Source organism: Aptenodytes patagonicus, chromosome 6, assembly GCF_965638725.1.
Source record: "Aptenodytes patagonicus chromosome 6, bAptPat1.pri.cur, whole genome shotgun sequence".
Lineage (NCBI taxonomy): Eukaryota > Metazoa > Chordata > Aves > Sphenisciformes > Spheniscidae > Aptenodytes > Aptenodytes patagonicus.
The window spans coordinates 60,592,036-60,610,420 of record NC_134954.1 but is presented as its reverse complement, the minus strand read 5'-3'; the positions used below and the strand labels follow the sequence as shown (position 1 = coordinate 60,610,420).

The 18,385-nt window shown below is 39.2% G+C and overlaps 1 protein-coding gene across 1 annotated transcript in view; it reads left to right on the top strand.

Moving 5' to 3' along the window:
* The window catches only part of CNTNAP5 (contactin associated protein family member 5), a 310,358-nt gene that overhangs the window by 251,083 nt on the left and 40,890 nt on the right, over positions 1-18,385 (top strand). Inside the window, exons 15-19 of the mRNA XM_076342919.1 lie at positions 4,417-4,544; positions 4,704-4,874; positions 6,986-7,204; positions 15,840-16,079; positions 17,671-17,895. Coding sequence (XP_076199034.1) covers positions 4,417-4,544; positions 4,704-4,874; positions 6,986-7,204; positions 15,840-16,079; positions 17,671-17,895 — 983 coding nt within the window. The remainder of the gene's footprint in view (positions 1-4,416; positions 4,545-4,703; positions 4,875-6,985; positions 7,205-15,839; positions 16,080-17,670; positions 17,896-18,385) is intronic.

Sequence of the window (18,385 nt, the reverse complement as noted above, 5' to 3'; positions counted from 1 at the left end):
TATCTGAGCTACTGAGGCTCAGACCCCACCAGAGTTTTCATTAATGTACAAGAAGAAAACATACCAATAGGGGATCATATGAGAAGAAATTATATTTAATGGCACCACTGCTCTACCATCTGTTAGAAAAAATATGGAAACAGCTACCTAGAGATTACCAATTTATGATGGTTTACACTGTTAGGATACCATAGAGTGAGATTTTTTTTGAGCATTCTTTTATTAGTAGCTAGGAAGAAGAAAAATAGTCTCATAATGTTACCATCAAAATAGTTATTTGTCATTTACAGGTAAGACTACCTGTGCTACATCTTAAAGTATCCAGTTGCTGCACTATCACCTTTAGCATTGCTGCACTTGCAGCGAAATTTTTTTCTTCTTTTTTTCCTTCGCCCCTTTCCCCCCATACATAGAGCATTTGTTTGATGTGTAACATGCCTCATAGCTTATTGGGGAAGTCCTTTGGGTAGATACAGACATTAATCTTCAGACATGGATAAATAGATGACATCCAACAGTATTTAATACCCATAACTAAAAATATTTCAGTGATTTAATTTAAAGGGCATTATTGGATTTGTTTTGGTTTGGTTTTGCTTGAGGGAAGTACAAATTGATACTATCCTTTATGCAAAGAGCTCAGAGAAACATCTGTTCGTTGAGGGTGTTTTCCACCCTCTGAAAAACATTTGGATTTTCATCTGAATCTGTGCTGAATTGAGTGCCAAGTCAGGTGAGCAGAAGGTCTACTTCCCAAGTTTAGTAATTTATTTGTATCATTTTCTGCGTGTACAGGACTCCTTTCAGGAAAGGGATAAAACCTGCTTTGATTTTTGTGAAATCGGGACTTAACTTGCATTCCTGGCCAAGGAGCATAACCCCCCAGGACCCTCCTGCAGGCAGGACCCCACCCGTAGTTCTCAATACTGAGCAGCAGGGCATAACATGGTACAAGAGGCATGCTCGATGGAAGTGGTCACGGAGTGCTATGTGAAACCCGCTACAGAAATAAAGCAGTGGTTTTGGCTAACCTGAGAAGCAGCTGTGGAAAACCAAATATAATCTGGTTTTAAGTGTATGTGAACTGCTAAATTAAAATACATACAAGTAAAAACTAGGTCTGGGAACAAATACAAAAATAATGAATTTAACAAGGTTTTATTTTTGTTTAAAAGACAATCATGTTTGTGCACGTCATAGTGCAGATGCTTTCTATCAGAAAATAGCTCTTTTTGTTTGAAAACTGTAGTACATGAAAAGTGATCCCCAAGCCCCCTTCAGGCAAAATTCCAAATGTTTTGTCCAAACCCTGGAATATTTGTATTTTGTAATGCCATAGCAGTGCCTCCAGGAAATTATTGTACAGGTACATGAAGCTCTCTTGCTCCTCTCTGAGGCATAATACGCTATATTTGAGAGTCTGCCATGCTGTTCCACATAAAGAGAAAAGGAATCGTGGTGTTTTGTAAGAAATGGACTCTGAAATATGTTCACCTTAAAGAATACCAGGAATTTAAGACACTCAAACTTTAGCTCCCATGAGGGCCTGCATAGTGTCTTCAAATCTCTTTTCTGCTTTTCTCAGCTGAAGCATCTTAGGTGTTGACTTTTCACCAAAAACTTGTTTCCCACCATGAAATAATAATAATAAACCGCAACAATGGGTATGTTGTTCCTGTCATTAACACATTCTCTGAAGGGTAGAATGTTTTTCTGATAGGTTTTATTTCAGTGTCTGCTTGTATGAGAATACGTATCTTTATACAAGTCTTTTTTTCCATGTGTGAGAGAATAAAATACATAAAATGTGCTCTTTGAGCTTCAAGAGAAACTTGATTGAGTTTTCAAGGCATTAACATAAAAGTGAAGATTTTTATTAGTTCTAGAATATTTTTCTTTCTCACAGTTGAGCTATGCTACTAAAGTTCTCTGTGACACTGGCATATAACTAGTAAAAACTCAGAATCATAAAATTTGATATAAAAGAACTTCATGCAATATAACAGAATATCTAATAAGCAATGCAGTTTTCAGAGATGTGGAATAGATATCTTTAAAATGTCACCATTTCATTTTTTTTGTAGATATCTTAAGTGGTAGCTGTAGGAAGATACTGATTTTTATTTTAATGCTGATCATAGCTAGTCAAAAGACTGAACTATTTTTTGAATGAAAATAAATTTGCAGGAAACCTCCCTAAATATTTTGTGATTTTTTTTTTAATTTTAAAAAAAGTAAATGCCAGCTTAGTTATTCATGTGTATATTGCATATTTGATGTCCTCTTTCTGTGCATCTTTCTGCCTTTCTTTCATTCATTCTGCCTATTCTTCTTCCTCCCACCCACTGAAATGCCTTATTTAATTATCTTCCTAAGAAATACTCAAATAGTTCAGCTTTTGTTACAACTGTTTCATAATCTGTTGAGAGCATTTACACTAACTTTCAAAGATTGATACAATAATCTATGTGAGCATGCTGCTGAGAGACCTCTGTGAAGAGATTAGGAGACCATGTACTTTTGATTCATACATGGTATTTTTCCTTCTGAGTCTGTATTGAAGGCATCACTCTGCCTCGTGTCTGGGAATTTCATGTTGCTGCACTTTGTCTGTAATTATCTGCATGTCAGACACCCACTGAAGCAAGAAAAAATGTTAGGGTCGGAGAGGGTACCTCTCCTTTTCCCCTTGGAATTATGAGACAATTAACTGTGCTGCATGCAATTAGAAACAATGAAAAATAAATGAAATGTATGCAGCCTTTATCAAAAAGATCAAAATACCCCTTCTATTTTTTCTGACATTAGTCAGAGTAGAGCACTTAGCCAAGCAAACAGCCGAGGTTGTGTGTCAGAGCACAGCTGCAGTGTTCATCCTGATTATTATTTCTTTGCTTAAGTCCTGTGTCCCTTCCCACAGCTGGAACTATAATGAGAGGTACCTTTGTAGAAGGTGGTATTATGAGCAGCATATAGGTAGTCTGGGATCCTGCCTGGGATGTCAGACTCTTTGGCAGTGGTATCGCTCTAAAAGTGATACCTGTTTCCTGAGGCTTTGTGTCATACCTGCCTGGAAGAGCAGTGGGTGTAAATTTGGGATTATTGATATTTTGGATCCGGTCATTGTTGCCATCCCCATGTGCAGCATGTAATCTTTCACCTCTGAGCAGACAGGTGAGTTGAGTCCAGACCCTGCATGCAGATTGCTGGGCCATGCAGAGGTAGGGATCCTTGTCTCCAAAACTATTGAGATTCGGCTCCATGAAAGATGCTGTGCCAGACTTATGTGCCCAGATGCACAGCAGACCTCGACACAGAAAAAGAGCTAGGAGAAGAGAAGACTCATCACTGTGGAGATAAGATATGGTAGCACTTGCCTCTCTATAATTAATAGATAGAGAAATAACTCGAGAGGGCAGTTTGGCTCTGGTAAGGTCAGGGTTGGATGCCTGAGGGACTCAGTTTGGTCCATGAAGTACAGTGGGATGAATGCACATCTGTATACGCTGCCAGAGTCAAAGCCACTGAATCGGCTTAGAGACCAGAGGGCTACCATGAAATACAGCGCTGCATTTTGGGGGCAACAATTTGCCCAGCACACTCAGAATAAAAACAAAGAAATGATCCTTTAGGAATCTTTCTTTCTTTTCTCTTCCTTTCTAGCAGCCATGTGTAAGTTAGTCGTAGTTGAGGAATAAGCCCAGCTGATACAAACAAGAGACTGTAGTTTGACAATGCAGTAAATGAGCCTTCAGTATTTCAGTTGCTGAACCAAAATTTCCACAGGTGTGTAATACAAAGGGCTGATTCACTGCAAACTCACTCTGCCAATTCAACCATCTTTGCAGTGTGCCGAGTCAGTCATGTACCAGCCATCTTGAGGCTGGATCAGGTATTGTCTGGCTGCCCCATGCTAACACCATGCTGGATCAGGTATCGCGTGTCCTCTTCCTGCTCGGATAAAGTATAAAGCCAGCATAAATGCCATTATCTGTCTCCAGCTAACTTAACAGAAATGCAAACTTGGGCTTATACCTGATCCACATCAAATTCATCCTGCTGAGGAAACTCAGTAGAGCCCAGTTTACATTAATACCCACTGGGCAGAACGGCAGCACTCTGCCTCAGCTTCACAATCATTCTGCACAAATGAAACACAATTACAGTCCATACCAGAGAGCATAATGTATCCAAATACAGAGTCTTCTGGGGTCGGTGTTATGTCTGAGCATAGAGCATACATGTGCACATATGTCTCTTAAGCGGTGTGTACCGCTCACAAGTCTTCAAGGTAATTCTGCAAAAGACCTTTCATCTTTAAGTAAGCATCTTTCAAGTATTGCCTTGCATATATATAATGCTGGGGATTTTGGCTGTGGTTAATCTGTCTCTTTCTGTTTGTTTATTATAATCCAGGACAAATGATACTGGCCTCCTTGCTTTCAAAGACCATTTGCCAGTAACTCAGATAGTGATCACTGACACAAACAGATCAAACTCTGAGGCTGCTTGGAAAATCGGCCCTTTGCGTTGCTATGGAGACAGTGAGTACTAGCTCTTCTCGATTTCCATAGGTACAGAATGTTCCTTTTTTTTTTTAAAAAAAAAAAAAGTGTTTATCTGATGAAAGGTAGCTTTCCACATGCAGCCCACAGCTGCTGTCCTGTGCCAATTAACTATAGAGAAGGGGGTTGTGTTTGCAGGGCAGTTCTGGAACGCCGCTTCCTTCAACACGGAGGCCTCCTACCTGCACTTCCCCACCTTCCATGCCGAGGTCAGCGCGGACATCTCCTTCTTCTTCAAAACTACTGCCGTCTCCGGGGTGTTCTTGGAAAACCTTGGGATTAAAGACTTCATACGAGTTGAAATAAGCTGTAAGTTTCACCGTTGAGAAATCTTGGTGTATTTGCCCAATTTGACAGGTGCAGGGAAGTGTGAAAGATATGTTTTCTTCTGTCTTGAGATGGTTGGATGTGCCTGAAGAGGATAAGATGGAGACATAAAGACTCATTAATCTGGATTTATCTACCTCTCCTTTCAGATTTTCCCTGTGTAGCCTTGGTCATTACACTTAATCTTGTTATGGCTAGGTTTATCTTTCTTAAACAAACAGGTGACTGAATTTGTTTTTTCAACACTGATATTAATTTTTTCTTTGCTCTTTATAGAAAAGCTACTGGTTAGATGTACCTATAGACTGCAATTTTAGTTGAAAGTTGAAAAATTTAATACAACCACTCTGATGGTTACTTTTATTTCTGTATCAGCAACATACCCAGTCTGATGCAGCCCTACTGTTTCAGAGGAACTCAGTGTGTATGGTACAGCTACGAGGTGAGAGTCTGTGGAGGACAGGATGCTAATGCAAGATAAGTCAGTCACAGTTGTAATGAGCCTTGAATACTTCAAAATCTAGTAAGTGACTGCAGTACAACTGCTACTCAGTATTTAACGGACAGTAGCAGGGAACTTAATTAGTGAGGTTTTGCCTCACTCTTGTTCTGATGACTTCAAATATTTATTAGTGACAAAAGGGTACCATGGCTTTCACATGAAATATAACTTCTGTATTCCAAATTCTGTCAAGCTTAGGAAAAACAAACTGGGTGCTATGCATTTTATAATATGCTTATAATAACTCCAACATAAAATTTAATAAAACAGGGCCCCAAGGCCCTTCGATTCATTAAACCAATGGTAAAAGTCGTGGTGCATTATCACAATGTAATGAGGTATGATTTACTATTAATTGCACATCAAAGTCCAATTGGTTATTCTTCAGTGTACTGCATTTCATTCTCAGGGATATAGAAGTAAAAATGTCATTTTGATATCAAATATAACAAATACTGCAAACAACTAGGAGGATTGTTTAGCGAAAGCTTTTGTATGTGCGTTAAATCTGTATTCCCAGAGAAATGAGTTATTTAAAAGTTTGGGGAAAGTCTTGTCTTTTAAACTTAGGCTTCTCATTAATAGTTTGGTGGTGTGTTTCTTGCTGCCAGATGGAATTTGCAGCCTAAAGGCCTTGTATCAAGGAAGTTCCACAGACCAGCTGCTTCAAAGTGAAACGGCCTTTTAGCAGATGCAGGGGCTCAGAACAGATCTTTGTCTATGCCTGTGGAGTGTTTCCTATCTTAACTATCTAAGAAGCAGCTTCCAAAACCAGACCTATCCAATTTGTTGGGCTTGAAATAACAGTTTTTTATGAATTTTCAGTCCACAGCCTTCTGGTTGTGCGGTCTGTGGACCTGGTTCTTGGTCTTTCTGGTGTATTTAGCATTTTAGAAAGAGGAAAAATAATCAATAACAAGAGTGTTAAAAAGTTCTGGCCCCTTTCAGGCTTCCAGCAGGGCAAGATGGGCTCCTTTATATGGTTGTTGTTTTTCAATTATCGTCCTGTTTCTAGGAGCCTTACTATCTCTGGACATGTGTTACATATGCCTCTTTAGTTTAGGATCACCAATGAACTAGTTCTGCTCATCTGTTTTTCCTTGCTTCCCAGGTCAGGCTTATTCAGGCAAAGAATGCTTGTAGGATTCTCTCCTACCATTTGCAGCCAAGTTCTGTAATTGTTAAGTACATGCATTTTGAAAGATTTAGTCAGAAAGATCTCCTTCATCCTTTCTCCCATCTTAGCATTATTTGTCCAAAATCTTTTGCTACCATTGTGTGACTTTTGTACAGCATTTGGCACTTTTACTTCAAAAAGAGAATAAACTACTATTTCTAGAGCACTGTAATTGTTATAGCAAAAAAGATGGGTACCCACAGCCAAGCATAATCACAGCAGAGATCAAACAGTGAGGCTGCAGGCTTAGATTTATGTATAAGCTGCTGTGTAAGAGATGGGAGGTAAATGATGCCGTACTATTTGCTGACATAAAAGTTAATGGACCCTATATTTATGTAAGATTTCTTGATGTCAAAACCACGATTTAATTCAGACCTTCACTTCCTCTTCACATCTGTTTGTGTATTCCAGCCCCCAAAGAGATCACCTTCTCCATAGATGTTGGGAATGGCCCCACAGAAGCCACTGTGCAGTCTCCCACACCCCTGAATGACAACCAGTGGCACTACATCCGAGCAGAGAGGAACCTCAAGCAAACCTCTCTCCAGGTGGACAGCCTCCCCAAGAAGGTCCTGGAGGCACCTGCTGAGGGGCACTTCCGCTTGCAGCTCAACAGCCAATTATTTGTAGGTAGGGACCATTTAAGGGTTTCTGTAGATACGTACAATATTTCTATGTCCATACCTTGGTAATGCTATTGTTTCACCATTGAGCTTGCATGTGGTGACCTAATTCTGCTTTCTCTTCTTCCACTCCTGCAACATAAAGTAAACCCAAACTACTGCCTTCACACTCAAATCACTAACCATAGTTTAACCATACTATACTAGATGGTATTTTTAGGGTCTAAGATCGCTTGAAACATATTTATTGACAATGAAACATATTTATTGACAAAGAATTCATAGTATTTCTTCTTGCGCAGCACTGGCTGTGTAATTTGCTGTAGGAAATGTGATCTCTCTTTTTAGATGCAATGTAAAAGGCTCAAATTCATCATATAAGTTTCTGGGGCAAAACCTGATGACAGTATGGTCTTCAAGTCTGTTCCTGTTTGCCTGCCAAAACCCTTATTTGGCCATAGAGTGCATGTGGGAGAGAACTATCAACACAGTCAAAGCAAATACAGTTATTTTAACTGAAGGTGATCTTTCAAAGGGAAAAAAAAAATATATCTCTGTTTGCATATAGTTTGTTTCCCTATCTCCCTTGCAAATGAAACCTAGATCAGGACCAGTTTGTATTTGATAATATAATCAGGGATTACAAAGGGACTTCTCCCTTTTCTATATTCAAACACTGTCTTTCTGAGTAATCCACTCAGTGATGGAGTGGGCTGTAACCTACTTCTTATTCAGGGCCACTCAGGTAACTACTGATCCTTTCCTTAAAATGGATTCTCTTACTTAGCTGAAATGCTATAGCAAACCTCAATCTGTCAATTCATTTTAATAAAGTTTACCAGTGTATCCACACCCTTTGATTTAAGAAGATTTTGGGATATTTATTTGAGCTTTTTATAGTGTATGTGTGCAGTAATTACTGGGCTCTGAACGTAAGGAATGAATCTGTTAATAAATAGATATAGCTGCATCAATGGCCAGGAGTCCTTCCCACATAGCTGTTGATTTATACCTGAAATGATCTCTGGTAGACTCAGCCAGAGGAAAGTTCACTGAAGAACTCACAGATGGGAAGCTTAAGACTGTCACAGTGCAAGGTTTCTGTTTTCTGGTATGAAGCACGCTGCTAATCACTTGTTTCTCAAATGCTAAGATGATCCTAAGAACATGTTCTGCGGGAGGTCAGGCCTGAAGGCAGTAGGGTTGGGCTGCTAGATGCCTTAGAAACATCAGAGAAATCTAGCCAAGGTACTGTTTCTAGTTAGAAAACTTAGAGAATTTAATGACTGGATAGACTTGTGCAAATTTTTGGTTGTGTCTTTTTAAAGGAGTAAAAATGAAGGATTTATCATGTCATCTATTAGGTATGTCATATATATCAGCTGCTTACCATCTCACATCTGAAAAGCAGTATCTGCCTATAAGCTTGATTCTCTGTCTCGGCAAAATAAACAGGTTACCTGAATGAACTTCATGGTGGTTTTAAAGTGACATAATCGATGAACTGCATCATGGAAATCCATGGTAGTTAAGGACCTCAACAGAGAAATGTGCCAGCAGGAACCCTTGTCAGCAAAGACAAATGCAAAGCCCTGCACCTGGGGCAGAATAGCATCATGCCTCTGTACAAGCTGGGGATTGAGTGGATGGGTAGCAGCTGTGCAGAAAAGGTCCCGTTGGTCTTGGTGGAGAAGTGAATCTACCTCACCTGAATGTAGCTGTGCTTTGAGGAACAGATTGGACCAGCTGATCTTCAGCAGTGACTTCAAACCTAAATTTTTCTCTGATTGTCCTTAATGTTTACATTAAACTCTAGGACATAGTTACTTTATCTCAGCCAAGAGGTGAAAAATTCTCACTGTGCAGTAAATAGATTGCATTCAGTTGTCCATCCACACTTTTACTGAACCCTGAACAAAAGTGACAGAAAACCTAATGTTTTTAGGAGTGCTTTTTTGGCCCTTAGCTCTACCATATTGAAGGCCAAAACTGTCCATGACTTCCTGAGTCTTCCTCAAAGCAGTCAGAAGAGATGGAAACCTGGGCAGCCTCCTCATTCTGACACTGTTTGTCCCTGGGTGCTCCAGGGAAAGGTGGCAGAAGTCCAACAATACACAGATGTGGCATAATTTGTCTCTACTGAAGGTCTCATTCCAATCTCTAATAGGAAGCAACTGATTTAATACTTCAACCGTGCGGGGTGAATTTTATCCCATCTGAAAAATAAATGCATAAACAACATTGTAAAAAGGAAAGAAGCAGCAGCACATAATATTACTCCCTACTCCCCCTATAATCCACAACATATTTGTTTCTGCAGCATTCTGCATACTGACAGTGATTAAGGGGTTTCCACAATTAGTATGCACATTCTTAATTAATAATCTATATAACTGATGCGATTTGCTATTTTAAAAATTTTCCAAATATTTTTTGATTGAATCTCCCTATTTCATTCCATTTAAACATGGAACTTTGTTTCCACACTGGAGGTAGCTAGTCATTAAGATATAACCTTTTTTTTTCTTGATTCTTCTCCAGAATCAATTCAAATATTTTGTAAATCTCATAAATAAGGCTCAATGTCAAAATTTAATTTAGTTTATTTATCTTCTGGAAGGATTTATTGATCCTTTGGGATGAAGGAACTATATTAGTATCATGTAGCATTATGATGATGATCAAATGGAGATCCACTGTAGCTTTCAAACTATCATTATTTTCCTTTTGCTTCAGAGACATCAGCCTATGCGCAGTATATGTGAGGCGGTTTTGTGTCTTTTCCTTTTAGGGATTTATATACAGTAGATCACACATATGAAATAAATTTGGACATTTGTAAAATTTGACTACAGGGGCAGTTGGCATATAACAATTTTAAAGGAGTTCTGCTAATTTGGACCAATTAATTCCTTGTCAGCTGTTTTTGCCTCTTTTATGAATGAGTTATTTACTTCTGTTTTGGCCAGATTTTTCCTTCTTAACCCAAAACCCAGATATATTTGGGACTGTATGTAATAGAAGAATATAGCTCTTTGTTTTTTATATTAGTTTGTTGCTTTTTTTTAAAAGTTGGCCTGTCAAACAGACTTTTTACTTTCTCTGATTTATAGTAAAGAAAGTTGAACAGAAGCCTTCTCCAGCAATGTTAACAAAACAGTTGTAGGCAGTCGTGGAGCTGTGCTTCATTTACTTCTGATCCGGCGATACTGACACGTTGTGAGGAAGTTAATCAGCCTTTAAATACTTTGTAAGGAAGGGAATTAAGAAGGCCTGACTTTCCTTGGAAGTTTATTTTCAGATTGGCTGACTTAGGTATTTTAGGAGATTTAAGCTTTTACTGAAGATTTTCCAATGACTAAGCACAGTGAAGGATTTCTCTTTTATGTGTGGAGGTTCTTTTATGTACAGTAAGGGATGAATTCACACTTGTGTCTTCCTGAATGGAGACCTTGATGCTGTTTCTCTCTTATTTACCCTGCTACCAGTTTTCTTGAAATATGGGAGAACATAATATTCTCTCTCTTAAATTTGGGCAAGGAATTAAAAAAGACTGGATTCAGAGATAAAAATATACCACGTGTGAGCAAATATTCTCTTCTGTAAGAAACCAAACCAAAAAACCCCAAATCACAACAACTGTCTAGTCCTTTTAGATGGAGAAAACACTGACCGTGAACTAATGCAAAGCTGTGTCCTGAAGACTGTGAAAAATGTGAACCTGAGTTGTCTCAGAGGGATATTAACTGATATATAATGACAGCGAGTTCAGGGTTTGGATGTCATGGTTGCTTATTCCAGCAGAGAAATTCAGATGTTCAGAGACTATAGCAGATCCTGGGAGTCTCACCATGACTTACGTTGTCCCTATGCTAATTTTGAGTTGTGCATGTTCGTGAACTTAAGCCTGTCTGGGTCATTGCTAGGGTAAAAATCAATTTTCAACTTGCTCTATGTACTTAGGTGTAACCATAGGTGTGTTTAATGTTCTTAAACTGCATTTCTATGGAGTATCTCTGAATGTTAGGCATGTCTTACTGGGCTTGAACTCACATTACATTACTTGGATTGTGAGTACTATCTGCAAGAAGGCTTCTTCACTCACTTCTGGCCTTGATAAGCATAAAGTAGCTGTAATTCATTATCTGCACACTAATGCACCCCAAAATACTTCCATTTTGGAGCTGGTACAACACTGCAGATAGAGAGGTTCACACGAGTTTTACATATCCTGGAAAGATGCACTCATGTAATGATTTCTGTTTACCTTAAAGTCTCTTTTATACATCGATATTGTATAAAAGGAATTGGTAGAGCTGAGAATCAGATCCTTCTTCCCATATGCTCATACTACTCATTGTATTCACAGAAATGCTGGAATTTGGGTGCCATTTTTTTCCATACCTCCTGTTCTCCATTCAGTTCTGCCTTGCCACCTTTCATTGCCCTGTTTTGTGTTTGATTCAATGGTTTTGGCTGTTCTTGCATCTTGCTGACATGATGTCTGCACTGCACATCTGTCTTTGGGGGATGTTCCCCTTGGGGGAGCAGAACCTAAGCATTTGCTCTGGCCAGCATGCCACATAGCTTGTGTAAGAAATTGTCACTGCCTGATGTTCCCAGGATTCCGCTGCAGTGATGATTTCTTACACATGCTGTTCAAAATAAACCATAGAAAATGGCTACCTTCTTATTGGATCTGCCTGGAGATAAAAGCAGAAGGAGGGGAGTCAAAATGAAGGTGTTCAAATCTAATCCCTCTCCTTTTATCTCCTCACCCATAGCAAAACAATGTGACAGTATTTGAATTTGCAATTCTTGTTTTATTCCATCACTTCCTATAAATATCTGACTGTATCCAATTATGGTTTCTCTCTGTTATGGAGAAACTGTTCTACATAGTCAGTAAGAGACAAAAGTGTAGATTAAGTAATGTTTTATGATTAGCTGTTGTGTTAAATGTGTAATTGACTCACAGGGCACTTATGTATTTATCTATGTAGTACCAGAAAGAGGTTTTCTACAGCTACACTTGTTGCGATAACTTAGAATAAAGACAGAAAGTCTGCTTAAGGCCGACATTGGCACACAAGGAGTATGTGGCAGGCTTCTAAGATAGCTTTCTGTATGTGCAAAGTGGAAGGGAGAAATGACTTTTCATTGCCAGTACACTCAAAATCAAACAAGCTTGGATTTTAAAGCAGCCTAAAGGAGGTAGAAAACCATTTCTCACTTTCTTTCAGTGGGTCTTGTGTATCTAACTGCTTTAGGCTGGTTTATAATCCTCAGTCACAGCATGGATATCCTTGCATCTGGCTGTTTTTCTTCTGTTAATTTAAAAAAATGACAGTAGAAGGAGCAGACCCCAAACAAATGTACATGCTAGATAATATGAACGGCACAAAACTGCCCAGCGAGAGGCCAGTTTGGCACATTACTTGCTCTGAATGGACAGGCAAAAATAATTCTTTTCAATGGACAGTCGCTTTCAGCATTCAAAATGAGTGACATCCTTTTGGATAGTGCAGCTGTCTCCTGGTATATCCCTGTGGTCCTGGAGGAGGTGTGTCATCATCTCCTCTCATGGTGTAGTCTGAGATGAAACTCTGTCTTACCTAGTGGAGAAGGCATGAACATAACACTCCAGTATGGGGAGGGGAAAGACAGTCCTCACAGACCTCTTCGAGAACAGGATTTGCACTCAGACTGGTAACATCAGAGAAGCAAAATACAAATTCTAAGAAGTTAATTTGATGCATAAAGCCTTGATCAGAATTTTTTGTGCTACTCATTTGGTATGTTAAGGAGAATAGCAAAATTAAGTGCTTGGGTTCCTGGTTTTGTCTTGGAGCAAGGGAGCGAGGAATCCTTGGGTGAATCTCCTCTGTCTGTTGTAGACAGTCCAAATGCAACATAGCCCAGAGAGAGTCAACATCTGAGAAGCTTTCTTGGGAGACAGAGAAAAGGAATGATAGAAAAAGAAGGGGCATAATTTGTTTACTGTTGTTGTTTTTAGAGGAATCTGTAGACACTTTGGGATATTTTGGAGGCCAGGAGGAGGAATTAACGCTTACCTCCTTGTGTATCCTGACTGCTTTGTACAACTTTCAGTTTGAGACTAGCAAGTGTGACTTGGATGTCTTCTGAGGAATATCATAGCAAGTTCTTTTACTCCTGAGTAATAATAATTATGATTCTTATACACCCATGCCCTTTCCTTTTCTTTGTATCAGTTACATAAAGCAAGAATGCTCCTAATACTTATTCACGCCACATCAGCCTCCCTAATCCAGTTCTTACCAATAAAAAGTCCTTTGCTTTTTAAAGCAAATCCTCAATTCATTGATAGAATGTTAATTATTCAGCCAATTGTGTCACCAAGCTACGAGTGCTCAGTTGTGAGCTTCTTGCCCCCTCCTCTCAGACTCTCTCTTCCTTGCCCCAAGGATTCTCAGTAAAATTCAGCTGCATAAATACCTTGCTGAAAACAGCATGGCTCAATTGACTGTCACCTCCACTCAGCAAACACCCTTAACCTTGGTGTTTACAGTCCTGAGGGTCATCCTAAAATCTGTTTTTCCTGAACAAAACATTTAGGTCACATCCGTGAAATTGTCCACTCCAACAGGCCTATTAGAATAGGAAGAATCTGCAAAGCCTCATTTGGGGAAGAATTTTGTTCATTTGTTTTCATTTTTTCTCTGCTTCACAGGAAGGTATTTGAAGATTAGGTCTACTCAATTGAAGAAAACTGCCCAAATGTCCAAATAATAAATAGATTTGCTTAATCAATACTGTGTGGATCTAGGATCATATAGATGGTCTCTGTTAGGCTGTATACTCTCCAGACATTAGAAGAGGAGAAGAGTGAGAAACTTACTTTACATGGCTTTCCAAAGTGCTTTAGAGAGCAGTAAGAATATGGGTAGTGCAATAAACATGACATCTGTGGAATAATTAGCAATAGTTTGTACTCATTCTTTAAATGTTACAGCTGGGATTTGTATGTGTGCAGAGAGAAGAGGCAAGGAAACTGTCATTCCTCCTTGTAATGTTTGTGGTTACCTCCCATGCAAAAGAAAACAGAGTAACCAGTAACCTTAAAGGGAGAAATCACATTTCTACTTATTTGGACATTACTGAAAATTCTGTATGGTATGTTTGGTTTTGGAGCAAAATCTCCAAAGAAAAGGATTGAGTGTGCACAGTGCAGCAAATGCAGAAGGCCCGATTCTTGTGCTCAGAGGGCCTTTAAAATAAGTGAGCTAATATTTGCTCACCTGAAAAGAATAGCTGGCTAAAGAGGAATCTGAAAATATTTGTCTCTCTGAGAAAGGCATCATAAAATTAGCATGAAATAAACCTGTCTCACACATACTATCTATAGTTCAATTATTCTAATTCAAATCCAGTATTTCTGCTATTAGTGTACCAGAAAGAAAAATATGCTAGAATGGTATAGCAGAACAATAGAGTTTTGGTGAGATTGCTTTTCAGACCATTGCTTCATCCTCTTAGTTTGCAGAAGTCTTTCTTTAATTAAACAATTTATGAAAAAACAGATGTTCTTCTGCAAGGACTTATCAAAAAATGTAATCTCTTATCTCATGGACTTTGATATAGAACCAACTTCAACAGAAGAACAATTTGGAAAGATAACTTCTTTCATACTACTTTTGCAGGAGAATCACCAATAAAGCTAGCATTTCAGAGCCTACAAATGCTGATAACTCCTGAACCAGAATCAGATTTCTTAGCAGCAATCAAGATTGCAGTATCTTCAAAAGCAAAACATTGGCAACTGCCAAACAAAGCCTACAATAAGAAATATGGTGATATTTGCACAAAGTACTCTAACAATCATCATTATTATCATTCTCAGAGACCACCTCTTACGGAAAAAGTGTCTTCATTGTAACACTGTTAGCAATTTCATTGGGCAGACAAGAAGCTAGTTAGCTTGTAGAGACTGAACTGCCCTCTTGCGTAGATCCATACAGCTCTGGTCTTCAGGAAGAAATGCAATTATGTTTAACAATTGTAATAAATAACACTCCTGTGACCTGAACTCGTGTCTTGCCTACAACAGCCATTCACGTGCAACATCAGGTTGGGCAGTCATGCATAAATTCTGAGTCAAGTCATTTCCCTCCAGCCAGCAGGCCTGGTGCTGAACATGATTCATTCCTGCTATCTGGACTCATCAGCATGTGTAACTCACCTGCTGTTGGGATTAGGGTGTTATTTATACTCTGTACTATGGCAACAAATAGAAAAAAACATCTTAGGTTTGGGTTTCTCATGTATTAGGTGATATGCAGACATACGATAAAGCAGCTAATCTTTTTCCCAAATGAATTTGCAGTTTAAATGCCAGACAGGGCAGTAGATAAGGCAGGGAAGAAGAATGGCAACAAGAAACTGTCACATACAGCTTTTTAGTCCTTCCATAAAGATAAATAGAGACCTTTAGTTTCCAGGGCTGTCCATCTGTCATCTTTTGCCACTGTATGCATTGATATATAATAGATAATATTATTTAAAATTCATGGATTCATATTTGTACCTCTGGATTGGACTTCTGGGCCTTGATTGCTGTACAGACTCACTAATGAATGCATGCCCTTTTTTCTCTTTTTCAGGGGGAACAGCTTCCAGACAAAAGGGCTTTTTGGGATGCATTCGATCTCTGCATTTAAATGGACAGAAACTTGACCTTGAAGAGAGAGCTAAAATGACACCTGGTGTTAAACCTGGATGTCCAGGACATTGCAGCAGTTATGGTAACCTGTGCCATAATGGAGGAAAATGTGTGGAGAAGTATAATGGTTACTCCTGTGATTGTACCAACTCAGCCTATGAAGGACCTTTCTGCAAGGACGGTAGGCAGCGAGCTTTGATCCTAAGTCCCTAGTGGTCTCTAAATTACAACACAGTTTCACCCATGTCAGCTTGGTGTCCTCCATGTTACAAGAAGACGTAATCTCAGCTGTCCCTTCAGCATTACTAAGTGTTTATCTTAAGCAGGTTGTAACGCCTCCTTTTGTTGACTTCAGTGATGACCTCAGGAATTAAAATGGTGTTAGTTTTACTATTGAAGTTACCAACTATATCCCACTATGATTCCTGTATTCGATTGCATATAACTTGGCCCAGACATTGACAAATAGGGCTGAAATTTTTCATAACAGTTGTCTGCCCATGTCTGAATGTTTAGTTTGCTTGTTTTTAAACCTCATCCAGCTTTGTCCACCTTAACAGAATCTTGAGAGCTTTTCTTTAGAGAGTTTTGGAGCCACGGTGTGACAAAAAGAGGTAGTCTTTTTATGTTTGGGTTTTTTTCATTCCTGTGACAACCCATCCAAACGTTAAGAGATTTTAAAAATAAGCGTGAAGCATTCAGGAGAAAACTGATTTGCATGGTTTGGTCTCTGGTGAATGTGTCCTCACTGAACCTTTCTGGTGGCTTGTAGGACATATTGCCAACACCAGATAAAGGAGCAGGGCAAATAAAGAACTTCCAATTTAGATAAGCATGCTCTTTGGGAGAGGAAGGAACTAGCAAAACTCCTGTTCAATAACAGCAAGGTGCAGTGTGAGTGTTTTAAATTCCACGGCTGCCCCTCACCTCACAAATGTGACAGGTTTACTAAGTGGGCCGCATCATCTGCTGGTGTAAATCAGCTTAGTTGTACTGCAGTCCACGGAAATATGCTCACTTACATGAGCTGAGGATTTGGCACCGATGCCACAAGAGGCGTATCAAATAACCACATACTGTCCTGTTAGGAGATGCTGCTGTACAGGTGGAGCTGCTTTATTGGAGAAAGTACTTGCAGTCAGTCTGTAGCTGAAGATATCACCATCCTGACTTTAATGTGCCTCATATTAGAAAAAAAATGCTGTTATCACATCTGTGTATTTCATGGCCAGACTATGTTGTGTTTATTGAAAACACAAGCATGAGTTCTCGGGATCTGAGCATGCACAGGTAGATGTTTCTCTTCTTTTGGAGCTACCAAAGACAGCTTTCCTTACTGGCTGTCTTTGGGTCAATGTGTTGCTTTAATAATGATTTTGTTTAAAAAGGAGACTGGAAAGGACAAATATATTGTCTTTACTATGGGGGGAAGACAGAAAATATTGCCTTACATGGCAGCTGTCAGAAGATGGTGAACCAAGCGTTTATTTGGCTGACAGACATTTTGTCCTGTTCCATCTTGTGGAGCTCTCATTCCGGCACTAAAATGGTTGAATTCAGGGGCCTGTCTCCACTGTTCTTCTCTTTGCCAGACAGACAGAGTGTAAGGAAGGACACACTGCTTGTCCAAATTAAGGAACGGTGATGTCAGCTGGGTCAGGGGCATTTTGCAGTGTTCTGCTTCTGAGGCAGTCAGCTCATGTCCATGCCTGTCTGGGAGATCTGAAAATGCAATAGCTGAAATTATTCCCTTGGTTTATATATGCTTTCAGAGGTTTCTGCATTATTTGAAGCTGGCACTTCCATTACCTATATTTTCCAAGAACCTTATCCTGTCACAAAAAATGCAAGCACCTCAAGCTCTGCCATTTATGTGGATGCTGTCATGTCCAAGGAAAATATTGCATTTAGCTTTCTCACAGCACATACTCCAAGCCTTCTGCTGTACATCAACACCTACTTTCATGAATATTTGGCTGTGATTCTCTCCAAGAATGGTAAGTACTCTTGATTTGCTACCAAAGGGAGACCAGTGTAACTGTGAGAAAACTGGTTTTTGTGAGAATAGTATAGAATTCTGCACTGATTTAAGTTCATTTCTGTGTCTGCAACTTTATCAACTTCATGGTATTCAATTCATGCAAATGGCCATCACTCTTGTTTATGTCCCTTTATTTGGCATTCAGTGGTACGCTTGCCTATTCAGTCTTCAAATAATCAGGTTGTTGGGGCTTAAAATGTGCTTTGACTTTCATTTGGCAAGACTGTACAATAGCAATTCCTTGCTATTTATTCCACGCTGAGATCCATTAGGCCTCCAAGATAAGGGAGTGAGAAATACCATGAATGTACAAGAACACTTGATGCAGAAATGTATTATCATTTTATCTTTTGCATTCTGTCTTGGCACATGTATTGCTCTTCACTGGGTTGTTTCAATGGGATATGGCCAGTACGTCTGAATATTAAAGCCAGAAAATGTCAAAG